Source organism: Rhagoletis zephyria, unplaced genomic scaffold, assembly GCF_001687245.7.
Source record: "Rhagoletis zephyria isolate East Lansing unplaced genomic scaffold, Rhagoletis_zephyria_1.1 Rzeph_scaffold_00225, whole genome shotgun sequence".
In the NCBI taxonomy this organism is placed as follows: domain Eukaryota; kingdom Metazoa; phylum Arthropoda; class Insecta; order Diptera; family Tephritidae; genus Rhagoletis; species Rhagoletis zephyria.
Genome location: NW_016157309.1, coordinates 288,842 through 303,234, shown reverse-complemented (window position 1 = coordinate 303,234; position 14,393 = coordinate 288,842). Strand labels below are relative to the sequence as shown.

At 32.0% G+C, this 14,393-nt stretch overlaps 1 protein-coding gene across 1 annotated transcript in view; it reads right to left on the bottom strand.

Annotated features, from left to right (window-relative positions):
* LOC108358245 (uncharacterized protein DDB_G0271670) overlaps window positions 1-14,393 on the bottom strand; it is a 99,588-nt gene that overhangs the window by 12,003 nt on the left and 73,192 nt on the right. Inside the window, exon 3 of the mRNA XM_017609466.1 lies at window positions 2,048-2,148. Coding sequence (XP_017464955.1) covers window positions 2,048-2,053 — 6 coding nt within the window. The 5' untranslated portion in view covers window positions 2,054-2,148. The remainder of the gene's footprint in view (window positions 1-2,047; window positions 2,149-14,393) is intronic.

Sequence of the window (14,393 nt, the reverse complement as noted above, 5' to 3'; positions counted from 1 at the left end):
CTGATCATTTATGTATACATTTGTCTATATCTATCTCGATTCGTTTTGGCTGTTACAAACAACCGTTATGTGAACAAAATTAATATACCCTTGTGCACAAGTGCGCTCGGTATAAAAAGTGCTAATAATCGCGTGGTATATTTTTAAACGTGTATGATGCCATATGGCATCAATTATTAAATCTATGCATGTTCCAACTTATTTTATAAAATTTTTGTGGTGTTATTTAATTTGATTTGAATAAAATAATATACCATATTAAAAAATCTTTGCATATTTTTTACACCAGTTAGGACAAATGATGCCATATGCCATCATTCCAAAAACACTTTAGAATCGCATTTTGGGAAAAAATTAAATTGAATGTTATTATATAATATATTAAGGATCATTTAATAAAAAAACTGGATTTTTAAAGCCTGAATCTAAAAAGATGTACCGAAAGGGTTAATCCAGGGAGGTTAGTTGTAAGGAAATGTCTAGTCGCATTGTAAGGAAATGTCTTATCGACATTTTAAATAATTTACTTTTCATATTTGTACATACGTACACGTTTTGAAACTTTTTTACTGATGTAAATAATGATGCATACCGATACTTTATAACTATCGATATTGTTATCGATAAATTTAACGACATTTTTATAAATTTTCACATATATCGATATTATTATTAATTTAGTGTTCGAAAAGATACTCATACATATTAGCATATCCATAGGCTACGATTAAACATTTATTAGTTGTCATTTAAAATCCTCCTGAAAAAAATATAGAGATAAGCAGGCGTTGACCTATACTTTACGGATAAACTTCCTCATTTAATGCATGCGTTCACACCTAATGCTGTTAAAATTTTACGCCACCGAAATCGAAGATGTTTAACACCAAACAAAATTTAAAATTAATTTAGTATTTTTGAGTAAAAACTTCCGCAAACTCTAATTAATTGGGGATGGCTTTTAGTCTGTGCAAGAGTAGCCAATTGGTAAATTTATTATTCGAGTGCGAACGTATAAAAATAAATTACAGCATTTTACATAGAAAAATAAGACAATAAAGCAGGTCTCCCTTTGCAAGCGTACAATTTTCCAAACTAATTTCGATTTATTTCTATTTTCAAATGCAACAAAAGCGAATTTGTGGCAATAAATAGTAGCAACCATGATAAAAACATGGTAGCAACAAAATCGAATTGAAAATTTTAGTAATGCAATAAATGAACTAAATTGGTGTCAGCTGAGTCGAATATTCGTGGAAACAGTAGTAGATTTCGACAATGCAATCGCCATTGAATTTCTTATAGCACAGGAACACAAAAATGCATACAAACATATGTATGTATGTATGTGCTGTTTTATTCTTGTAAATTGCTATTCGCTCGCCATTGTTTTAGAGCCAAGAACACACACACATATGTACATATGTACATATGAGTACATATATATATTTATAACCATTTCTATGTGTAAAGCAGAAACTAGCGTTAACATTGGCAGCAACAAGCTGTCTTTCATTTAACAATTTGCGCTGTAACAATGACATTGTTTGTAGCAATTTTCACTGCTGCATTGTTTCTGGAAACCTTTTATTTTCACGATTTTCTTCGTGTTTTATCATTTCTTTTTTGTTATTTGCTTATTGGTGTTTATATGTAGGTGGCACTCCTGCATTTACCTTTGCGTGACTTTTGATTTGTGTTACTTATTTTGCAGTTTTTCGTTTTGGTTTTCGTTTTTATTGGCAATCAATTTGAAAAGTGTTGCACCGCAAATTCAATTAGTCTTGTTTTTCTAGTACCGTTTAATGCGAAATTTTGAAAAGGAAGTGAAGAGAAATGTTATTAGCTGAACTTTTAAAGCTTTAATTCAAGCATTACAACTTGGCAGATTTATTTTTTCCCAGGCTCATTTCCTAATATGTATAAAATATCAAATGTTTTTTAGAGACATTATTTGTACCACGTTTTATTCTCAAATGGTTTAATAAAATTGTATTTTTTGTACTTTTCGTTTTGTACATATGTACGTAGCATATGCTGCACTTACCTGCATATTTAGATATTAAATCCTTTTTATTTAGGTTTTTCATCCCCAATCTCTTATTGTGCAAGAATATCAATCAAAAAGTTGCAAAACAAACATTTAATCTGCAAAGATAAATAAATTAAATTAAAACTATTTGAAAGGAAGTGTGATTGGGTTTGTGTGTGGTAGTATACAGTTTCGTACTACTACACTGAGAAAAAAAAATTAATCATATCGTGTTGTTACAAGCTTTTATTACGTTTCGCTTGTGTGTAATCAATTCTTGTAATCAATTTTGAACCAACTCCCCGATTAGCCAAAGACTTGAACACTTCAAACTTATTTAGCTCCGAACCCGATGTCAGTGCAAGGTGAATTAATCCTCTAGGTGGCGCAGGAGTCGAGATATTTGGAAACCCCGTGTTTATGGTCTGATATGGTTCATATTTAGACCGTATATTACATGAACGGGAAGAAATAGCACTACATAAAATTTAGCTGTTTGGTGGTGCGGGGTCGGTTTTTTTTCTTTTTTTGCTTTTTCATAGTTCGGAAAAATAAAACGAATGTTTTTATTGCCCTCGTCGGCAATTGAATCTAGGATCCTTTGGAACCTAAAAAATATTAGCAAGCACATCTGCACACTTAGTCACAGCGATAATATGTAAACATGTTTGCAAATGTTTTGCTTAAATCAAATTGTTTACAGTGACTTACACTATTTTTTTGCTCTTTGATACCCGTTTCGTAATACCTATGCCATTCATTTTATCGATTTAATTAATAATTTAATAATTTTTCAAACAGGTAGCAACCTTCAACAAAAATATTTTCGGATGTAAGCCTTTTTAAACCTCTTTCTTTTGGCAGCCATATTGCAATATTTACTTTATCGTATCAATTTACTTAAACTGTAATTCTCAAACAGGTGACAATGGTCCAATTTATTTATTCTCTATATTCTAACTTAGACCTCTAGAAATACATCGGTGAAAACTGCAATCAATTCCAGCTAGTAGTTTTCGAGTGATGCGTGTACCAACATACAGGCAGACAAAAATTAAAAAAAAAAAACTGTTGATTTGGCTTCTGTCGTTCTAATAAAGACCCTTATATCAATTTTTCTTTAATATCTATAATGCACAGACATCGGCCTGTTACAATTTCATTATATGTATGGATAAGAACTTTGTTTGAAAATTCCTTCTTCTGTTCACAAATTTTCTTAGTGTACTTCCCGTGCTCCTACGTACATTCCCAATGGGGAACTTTGTCTCAATTTAAGTGAAACATTTCCTGTTCTGCTGTCATTCTCTTACCACAAATACATCCCTTGGCTATGCATTGCGCAGCTAGTTACAAGGCAACATGAGCTCATCAATCTCACTAATGATACCAGCCGAATAGCCGCTCACACACTTACCGTCACCTTCCCAGTACAAGTAGGTTTGCAGAACTCACATTTGCGGAAAATAGCGACCACAATTTGAATTTAGGGAAGGCTACGAAAGTTACCTTGATAAAACATACATATGTACATATTTACATATATATGTACCTATGCATGTGCAAGTAAATGTTTTTTTTTTGACTTGCAGTCGTATTGAATGCTTTGATTTATTGCTGCTCTGGGGGAAGCAGCATCGAAGCTGTACAGCGATAAAGGTTTAAAATATTAACAGCTCACAAGCAGCTTCATATGTTATGTTACCTGCATATATGTATGTGCATATGAGTGCATGTATATGTAAACATATTTGAAATTGTTGCCTGTGAGCTGTAACTTGGTGTCTCCACAGGTAAAAGTTTTTATCTTGCCAATAGAGACCGCATATTGCTCTTGGCAAGCAATAATTATCAGAGCGTTTTTATCTTGATAAATATTGCCAGCAATTTGGTACTTTGACAGCTACATTTTCACTTGCACGATAACTTCGTGGCGGCAACATTATTGATATTTTAATATAAAAGCGAAAATTGAGCTGTTTTCTATTAAAATATTTTTTATTATGTACGTAAATTTTCTAAATTTTTTAAGTGATTAAATCCTGCAAAAATAGTCATCTTAAAAATCCTTTTATCAAGATAAAAAATGCCCATGCACATATATGTAATACTCCTATATTGGCAGTAAGAGCTAGTACCGTCCGAAAACACTACAGTACAGATATATCAATAAACACGTACGAAAGAAAAGGAACACATACGTTTATAAATAAACATGTACACAACACATATACAAAAACGGCACTCAAGTACACAATACATTGACAAAAACGGTACTAGACTGTCTCGCTTTGATTTCGGAATGCTTACACATTGAGAAGTTAGCTTACTGCCAATATAGAAATATTACATATATGCCCATGCACAAGAACTGCCTCTGATACAATATATATCAGCCAATAAAAATTACAGTTGGCAAGCAAAGCGCAGTAGGATAAGAAAAAAGTTGGTTATGGCTGGCGGTAAGCATTCGTTCGGTTGGCAAAATTGCTTGCTCTGCTATAACCTGATGCATCATTGAATATTTAGCGTTGTCATTAGCTGTAATGGAATAATGATTTTATTTGGCCACAAATGTATTAGAGATCTTATGACATGCAGATATGTTACTTATGGTTGCTATTAAATTGTAAATGAGTAGGAGGACGTATATAGTGGGAGTAAGAGGTATGCACATTTGCATGCGTAGGAGTTGTAGTTGCTACTGCTGTAGGTAGAAGGTAGATTAGGGCACGCTTTGACGAATAAATCAATCAGTAATTTGACAACTTTTAGCAGATGTTGCATAGGTGTATTTATTTGGTATATATACATATATGTACTTTGAGAATCCTTACAGCAGTAACATTATTTCATTATAAATAGAAATAAACAGAATAATAAAGTTGGCCGGTATAGGTGAAGTGCCTTGTTTAATCATTTTGATATAAAAATAAATTAATTAACTAAATGTGTAATAAAATGTCAAATCCAGAAAACTTAAAAATATCGAGTAAGCTTTTGATAACTGTTCAAACATCTTTGAACATGTATGCATACATACATACATCTGCCAGGGTAATAAAACTGAACATAAAAAACATATACTTACAATAATACTTATTGACACACAGAAAATACAGTCCACTTTCGAATAGAAGAAAAGTAAAATACATAAACATGAGAAATCAACAAAAACCCATTAATTGTAACACATTTAACTGTCAATATTTTGTATACAACCGAAATAAGATATCAATGCGTTGATCTCTTTTAATCTAATGTTCGCGCATACAAATGCATACACCCATACATATGTACATGCATTAGAAAATGAATTGATATTATATGCATGTCTACATATAGCCGCCGCAAATGCAAGCATTATAATTAAAATTATGATAAGACCAAAGCGGTTGTGTGTAAATAGTACATACCAAAACAACATGTACATACACACACACACACACATACATATGTATTTACAATTAGTTAAGGAAAATAGAATTAGAATTTGTATATAAAAGGAAAATATTTAATAAACAGATCAGAATCGTAAAGACTCTCAATAACACTCTTCATCTTCTTCTATAATTTATTTTGTATGCTTTACTTCCCCCCACCAGCGGTAAGGGGTAAAGCATTTAATAACTTTTATTCTTCTTTCTTTATTAAGGTTTTACTTCCCCCATCAGCGGTAAGGGGTAAAACTTTTAATATTGAAAGTACTAACCTCTTATTTGATTAGACTCTACTTCCCCCCACCAGTGGAAAGGGGTAGAGAATTTTAGAATAAGAGAATTTGTAGTTCAAGCATTGCTCAGAATTACTTGTTACCCCCCACCCGAGGTAAGGAACAAGTGACTCAGCTCTGCAACGAACAATAACACTGCCGATGGATTTATGTATATCTAGAGACATACCTTTTCCTCTTGGTATGATTTTCTCTATTTGACGTGGTCGCAAAATTATGTCATGAAAATCTTTTACCCATTTTGCTTTTAACCCTTGTTTTACATGAGCCCTGAATCAGCTGTCAGGCTTAGAAAGATGAGGGCTTTCTGGCTCCATGACGAAGAACATCTCATTTATCAGGCAATATCAAATGAAAATCGCTTATAGCAAAGTCTGGTCGAACGGATGTACTTCATTTGATATCAGACATGTACATCGGTACACAAACGGACCGGAAAGGAATCTAGTGCCAAATAGATTATAAAGAGAAGCGAAGTGTGAAGCGCTAATGTAAATTAGGCAGCTGTAGTAATAGATAAATAAAGAGCCAGAAAGCGATTGCGATCGGTTATATGAAGAGAAGAAGTATTTATCTCAGGTTGACACTAGTACACACAGAAATTATTTAAAACGTTCACTGCAATTTAGAATAATAATATGGGTACCAAATGAAAGAGAAAATTCTGTGCAATTTAAAAAAATTCAAAGGTTTTTGCTTCACAAAGATGAATAGGTACATAAAATGCCCTTTTAATTAATTTTATTTCTTAAGATAATAAAGTTAGAAGTGCAAAATTCGTAGACTTGGAGTACAGATCCGAGCCAACTCCTTTTCCATCTTTGAGCCATCGGGGTAAATGAAAACACCAACTTTTACCGACTGGAGGCCACCTTTCCGAGTTGGAAAGCGTATGGGAATCTTAAAACTAAAATCCCAGGATGACGTGAGGTAATCAGTTTCGACATCTAAGTCGGCCAAATTTCCATTACGCCGTCCACTATTAATTACCTTCAAGACAGCTGCGTGCCAATAGTTGGTCTGATGGGCCCTTCTTTGCTCTTTCCTCTACGTTGCACCTACACGTAAGTTGGGAGTCAGGGATAGTATCTAAGTACTATCGGAAGGTAAAAATGCGTTCAGTTCTCTTGGGCCGATATACCCAGTTTTTTTGGTTCAATTAATTATCATCATTTATTGCTAATTACCTACAAATATTTTACACCTATTCTTATCGATATACTTATTAACCACCATTTCCTCACAACTTATTAGTATAAAATTTTTACGCATAAGCAGCCGCCACTTCCACACAATTCTTATGGAAAGAATGCAGAGAGTAGCATTTCGGAAGCCAATATAAGCATTCGTTTGAAAATGTATTATCTTTACCTGGGTTAAACTTCTCAAACTCCTCTACGGGCTGGTAATTCGCGTTACTTAATACTACTTCGTATGCTTCTGCCTTTTATTTTGCTATAGTATCAAAAATATCCGTTCTGTTAAACTAAGTTCAAAGTTCATTTACAATTTTTAAAATCTAACCATCTATTCTAGGCAGCCCATTTCTTTTAGATTATTCCAGTCAAATATACCATGGCTAAAGCTCCAGAATCAATTAAGCAGGTTAATGACTTCACCAATTCATCACCTCACTCATTATCTTCGATATTTTCACACATTCATCCATATATCCTAGACAATTTGTCGGTATAAATACGATGTAATTAAACATTGCTTATTATAAAACTAGTACATTTTCATCGCCAAAAATGTATCGATATTTTTGCCAGTTTATTAATCAATCATTATCATTATCTTTTATCCATAACGATCACACGAAACATCAAAGCCTATTTCAAATTTTTCATAACTGCATAATTTAATGAAGTTTGTAGTTACGTTATCGAAATATTGATCGATGTTAGTACTTTTGTTATTGAAAAACTTTATCGAAAATTTCATCGGTATATTTATTATACACCGATACCGATCACTACAAACATCAATATCCCCTCCAAAATCAATATTATTTCTTTAGCGCATTCGCTTGCGCAGCAATTACTCAATAGCACGATTGCACCGCAAAGTCTATTAAAACTTTCTCTGTGCGCACTTTCAAAATTGCAACTTATTATTTCCCAAATTGCAATAGCTAGCAGATGAAANGCTTGCGCAGCAATTACTCAATAGCACGATTGCACCGCAAAGTCTATTAATTATTTGTATGTGACTGCCTTTAATAAATTAGCCAATTGAGAAGCGACTGAAAAAACGGCAATGAATAAACTTTGACTCTCACTAAAACGATGCAGTTAAAATAAGTGCGCGAAATGAAATGCTTTTGCCTTTTTGGGTTTTATTTTATTTAATTTTCCAAGACGTTGAAGATGCTAAATATGAGACACTGCGCTAATTACAGACTTGAAGAAAGCGCAAAGTATTTCAACATTTTTACATAAAACTCATAACATTTGAAATACCACAACTATTGTAGGGCAAAAATAAATTTTAATAGTAAAATAAATAAGTAACAAAAACTATGTGGAAACTTATTTCTCACTTTGCTGACTTTAAATTAAATTCAAACAACAAATTTTTGTGCAGTTGTGAGTTTGAAAAAAAATACGCCAGTGTGCTTTTAAAAAGCTAGTTCGCATCATGCGCGCATTTCAATGAACTTGCTTCGGAAATGTGTCTATATACGCGAAATTATTAATGTTTGCGAAAATCTTATTTGCGGCTTTCAAATGTGACATTTGTACTTCTATTTTATTTTATTAAATGTGCGCATATGCTCTTAAGAAAGCACACTTATAGTATTTCCGAACTAATGCACACATGCAAGTGCAATTCGACTGTGATTGTTTGTTGGATAAAGTTTGAAGCGTACTTGTGTAATAAAATTGTGGAGCCATATGGGTGGTAAGAATGTGAAAAAATACTTAGTAAAATAATTTAGAACATCATAAACATAAACAAAAATAATTTTGTAAAATGTAGCGCACGGAAATTGGAATGTATGTAAATGAAAAGGGGAAATGAGAGGCGCTTGAGAATTTCAACACAGCATTTATAGAAAAAATATAGCGATAAGAAAAAAAAAAATAGTTTGTTGTCTTTCGTCTCATATCTGGCATTTTTTGGGGCTACTGGTGAAGATTGCAGAGCAAAGCAATCTTGAACTGGGGTCAATTTCGGTTTGTGGTTGTTAGCGATTTTATTTTATGGGATTTTATGTAGAATACAAATTTGCCAAACGTCCTAAAAGCCTCAATCTCAACGGCGCAGTTATATTTTTTTGATAATAACATCTATCAGTATATTCAATTTAGTTTAACAGCTATGTAGCCACGCTTTGTACGGAAAAGACCCGGTTGTCTCGTACAGATTTAATTTTATAGCAATTTGAAATAATTTTTTCACATAATTAATATTTAAACTAGAAAACATTTTCCTTACATGGCAAAGCTTTTTGAAAACTATTTTCTTTTATTATTAATATATATGTATAAGAAAGTGTACACCTTATTACAATATAACATTTACCATTATTTTCATTAATGTTTTTGCATTTAATATACATATATGAAAATATAAATCCAAGTTTCACACTTTATATAAAACTCACAAAAATTCAAAAAATTTTCATCAAAATTTTTAACTTTTTTCACGAGATTTTTTAGCCGCATGAACCTAGCAAAAGTTAAAAATTTTGATGAAAATTGTTTGATTCTTTGTGAAATTTATATAAAGAGTGAAACTTTTCATAAATACTTAATGCAAAAAAAAAAAATGTTCATGAAAATAGTTGTGAATATTATATAAGAAAAAGGTGTGCATTTTCATTTGTCGCATAGTGTATTTGTTGTAATATTACATTATAAAATTTTGTAATATACAATTAATTTTTATTCTAATTTTTCTATATACATACGAACATACATATGTATGTAAGCTGTAACCTTATTTAAAAATATATGCCTTCAAAAGTAAAAACTTTTTAATCGACTTCAGTGGATGCAACTGAACCCCAGCCACATATGTACTAGGGCTCTTAAAATTATTCGCATAATCGGTTATTCGGTTACACGAATATTCGGAGAGTTTTCTTTCAACCGGTTTTTAACCGGTTTATGAAATTCGAATAGCCGCACGCTTCCAACTATCCAAATAATGGTAGTGTGTCTATTATTCGAATACTGGAATTATTTGAATTTTATAAATAGGATCGATTCTATGAAATTCAAGTAAACCAATCTATGCATACATATTTGTATGTAATTAAAAAATGAGTGTCAACCCAATAACACTTTTGCTGTAAGCTTACTATAAACTTACTTACACCAAATATTGTATCTAAAAAATAATTATTGTTACTTATACGCCATGTAGCACACTTAGTTTCACATCATTTTTACTTTAAGTTACTCATACGCTACGTGGCACACTTTCTTACAAGACTCCAAATTACCTCGTCAGTTACCTTTGCTTCAGTTCGATACTATGTTACGCACAAATTATTAAAAGCCTTTAAAAAGGCGCATAAACACTTCCTTGCTACCTTCCATTACCAATTCTTTGGTGCACCGGTTAACATTTTCTTTTGCTAGCTGCACCCCTGACTTTGTCACTGCCATGGCTATTATGCAGCCTTGTCTATACCATAAACTGCAAGAGCCTTGAACGAACACACGTGCGAGTGTCAGCAAAGATTGGCAGCAAATGCGACAACTAACAAAACCACACCCATACTTACCAACTGGCTGCTAAAAAGTAATCAACGCTTTAGTATAGTTTTGTGCAAAGCAAAATTAGAGTAGAGTGCAAGCGCGGAATGGAATTCGTCACACGCATGAATGCGGTTATATGCAATTTCATTCAGTTACAAGTATGTTTGAATATGCTTTGTATAAAGCAATAGGAAGTGGATACCTAAGATTTAGAAAGCGAATGAATTAGTGATTAAGTGCATGCGACTAGTGACTTCAGCGTTTATTTCGCTATGAAATAGAGCAGTTAAAGGCGAATTAAAAAAGCAGAGTTTTGTGTAGGCGGTGAAATTGGCGCACTCAATTTGTATGTACTTTAATAGCTTACAATGGCAATCATAAAATATGCATTAACAGAAATTATATGTAAGTATATTGGAGAGGTAGGCGGCATGAAGTATTCTATGAAGTGCACACAATGAGTCAGCCTTGCACTTGAATAAGCAAGCAGCTATAAGGGACTGAGTACTGCAAAGTTGGATTAATTTTTTAATTAGCTGCATGAAAAGGCATAAAGAGACTTAAGTTTGTGAAATTGTTGTAAATTGTTTAAGCTTTCTTGCTAGCTAGCCATCGGGCGCATACTCTAGATATAGTAAGCAATCTTTTTAAATTTGAAGTAAATTTCATTGCCTGTTCTATTGTCATAGACTATGAAAAAAATACAGAAAATTTATCGATACGAATATTTTTATTCTACACTATAGCCAATTATATATATATATGTATGTACATGTAAGTAAAACCAATAGCCTGCCTCCACAACATCTGCGGCTCAGATTTTGAAAACACTTTTATACTAACTTCTCAGTAAATTGAATTACTCTGATGGCATGGCTTTCAGAGGCACACAATTACTGATGGCTTGAACAAGGATTGCACTTTTTTTTGCTACGACAATGCTTTATGCATTCGGATGTAGAACTGTGAAGTATATCTAAAAGTAAGATTGCATTTTCTCAAATTTACAAAGATGGCAAAGTTAGTGCTTGTAGGATTTAAGTAACAGCAAAGTCATGATTTTTTCTTAAGTTTTAGTATGAAGTTAACAAGGGCGTTTTCACGTCAAAATAAAAATATGAAAATCCCATTGCATGAAGCCAAACACTTTTCTCATCCATTTAATTGAATCCAAGTAAAAGCTTAAGTTTCCTTCATTAGATGTGAAATTCGATTTTTTAGTTCGAACATTTTCAATGCCCGGCATATATAAATTACAATGGCATTTTAGCTACCAAGTAGCGCTTGGTTGACCTGCAATATTATTTTAAGTTTGGATAGAACCCTTTGGCCAATGTTTGTCGAATTTCTCTACTCCCATCGTTTTTGCAAAACTCAAAATGTTTGCTATATGCAATGGAAAAAAATGAAAAAAAAATCAAACTTTGACAGGAGAAAAATTTTAAAATATTAGATTCTGTGTAAATTTGTTTCATTTGTGTTAAAGCCTGTTCTGTTGCAAAAAAAAATCAAGTTACTAATAAAGAAAATCGATGGATAAATAAAGAAGGGAGTGGTCAAATGAAAGTGCGCAAAGATTTTTTATATGAAAAATGAGCAAGAAATAATTTTACTCATACGCCATGTACACCTAAGTAGCACGCTTTTCTGCTCATATCATACACAAAAAAAAATCTTTGCGCATTTGCTCATCTGTTATTTTAAAATTTTTCTCCTGTTAAAGTTTGATTAGTTTCATGGATAATTTTGTTAGCTTTCATTATTCATATTCCATATAACACATGATACTATTTTTTTTATATGAAAAAAACCGCTACACCCTCCACAGAAAAAATATCTAAAAAATCAACGGTAATTTCTAACGTTTTGAGACTTTCTTTTTCTTCGACTACAATTGAATGGGCTACAGAACTGCATACCCGAAAATTTTCTAAATATTCTGATTAAAAATTTGGAAATTTTTATGACAATTTTTTAAGGTTTGATTAATTTTTCTGCAGTTTTTGCAAGCTTTGAAACTGTTATTATTGCGGGTTCTCTTACAGAATGAATTATATTTAAACGAAAATTATTAAAAATAAAAAATAAACATAATTTGCAAACAATATCATTTTGAATTTCGTTGCTAAGTTGAACGCAGGTGTATGTTTGTTGTTATATGAATAACGACCGCTTACAAACGATCTCAAATTTGTACGATCTCAAATTTGTACTATGTTTGACTATTGTCAATTAAATCTAATGCTTTGTATTTCATGCGCTCCACGTTTTTCGTTTTCAATCTCATAAATTGTTTATAATGACTTTTGCTAAAATTTCAAAATCAAAAATTTTAAAATTAAATTCAATGGGACTGAGATATATTGTTTTCTAATTTTTAGTCGATTTATAAAAATGTGGTATATTAAAAAGTTGTTTATTTGATTTTATTTTTCATTTTAATTTATAGCAACTGCCTCATTTGATTATATTAAATTCATTCTTTCTGGCTTTCACTTTTTTATGTATTGTCATAGATTGTATTTTATTCCAAATAAATAGATAAATTAAATTTGTCTGTCATCTCTTTTATGTTAGAGAAAAAAATCACAATTCATTTGTCGCCATGCGCCGCATGATTGCAATACATCAATCTCATCACATTGATTTTTTCATGTGGCTCCATTTAGTCTTAAGATTAATATGTAAATAGGATTTTTGCTTTAAATCTATAACGGCTATTACATTTGCTCATTTCATTCATCTGTTTTATTTTGTCACTGCTGGCATCTCATTTAAATATTGTCATGCACTCGCATTTTTATAAGCTTTTATTTCTATTCTGCTCATAGTTCGTCAACTCTAAGCACTTAGGCGCTTCATCACATTTCATTTCATTTGATTTCATTGCACGTACACAGCAGCTATTGATCACGTGTTTGGAATTTATGTTACATCTGAGTGCCCAGTTGAATATAAAACCCAATATTTACACGAAGCTTTGTTCTTTCACTTCGTGTACACATGGCGTCTTCCCATCCCTTTTTATTTACCATTAAGTAATTTTTCCGGCGACGAAGTTGGCAGTTGTGTCATTTTTCATAGCGTCAAATAAAATATTTGACGGCTAACAATGTCACTGTCGCCAGCATTTTTCAGTGAAACTTAAATGTACGTATGTACAGTATGTTTGTGGGCGTATTCTTGTGTTAACATGTTAATTATTTGCGTTTTTCTTTTCATTCGAATCGTTTTTGTTTCACATGTCTGCTTTTAAATTAAATTCCGTTGCGGTCGCTTCAGACGACACAGATGGGGAAATCTACAAAAACAGGTAACTTTTGTGTTATTTAGCTTTATTTTCATTGTTGTAAACTATATCAAGTTGGTTACTTTTGGATATAATTCATTGACGTATAATTGAAGCCCCAAAAAAAATTTGAACCAATTTGTTGCATAACTTTTGAGACGGTTTGGTTCAAAAATATACATTAAAAGCATGTGAATTTTTCATGTAATTTTTAAGTGGTGAAAAATTAATTATGTACATAATAGCTTTTGAAGCACATCATATACTGGTTGGAAATTTTATGTGCACTTAATATTTAGGTGTACACTTCATATCTAAAGTGTGCTTTAAAAAATAACTAAACGGCAAGTAACTCAAAGTGTGTAAAGAGATTACGAATAGAATCATTCTGTGGGTATAAGCAATAACTGCCTAAGTCGACTTAAGAAATAATTGAGTTATATATGCCTATCGTTTTCTGCAACTGCTACTTCATGTATATGTTAAACTCCCATCTCGTTAGATAGGCTATTTAAAAAGTTATAGATGAAAATATTTTGGTTTCCCCATAAGGATAACATTACAATCCAAATCCTTAAAGCATTTGTTCTCGAATTCAGGTTTTTCGACTCAGGCGATTATTGCTTA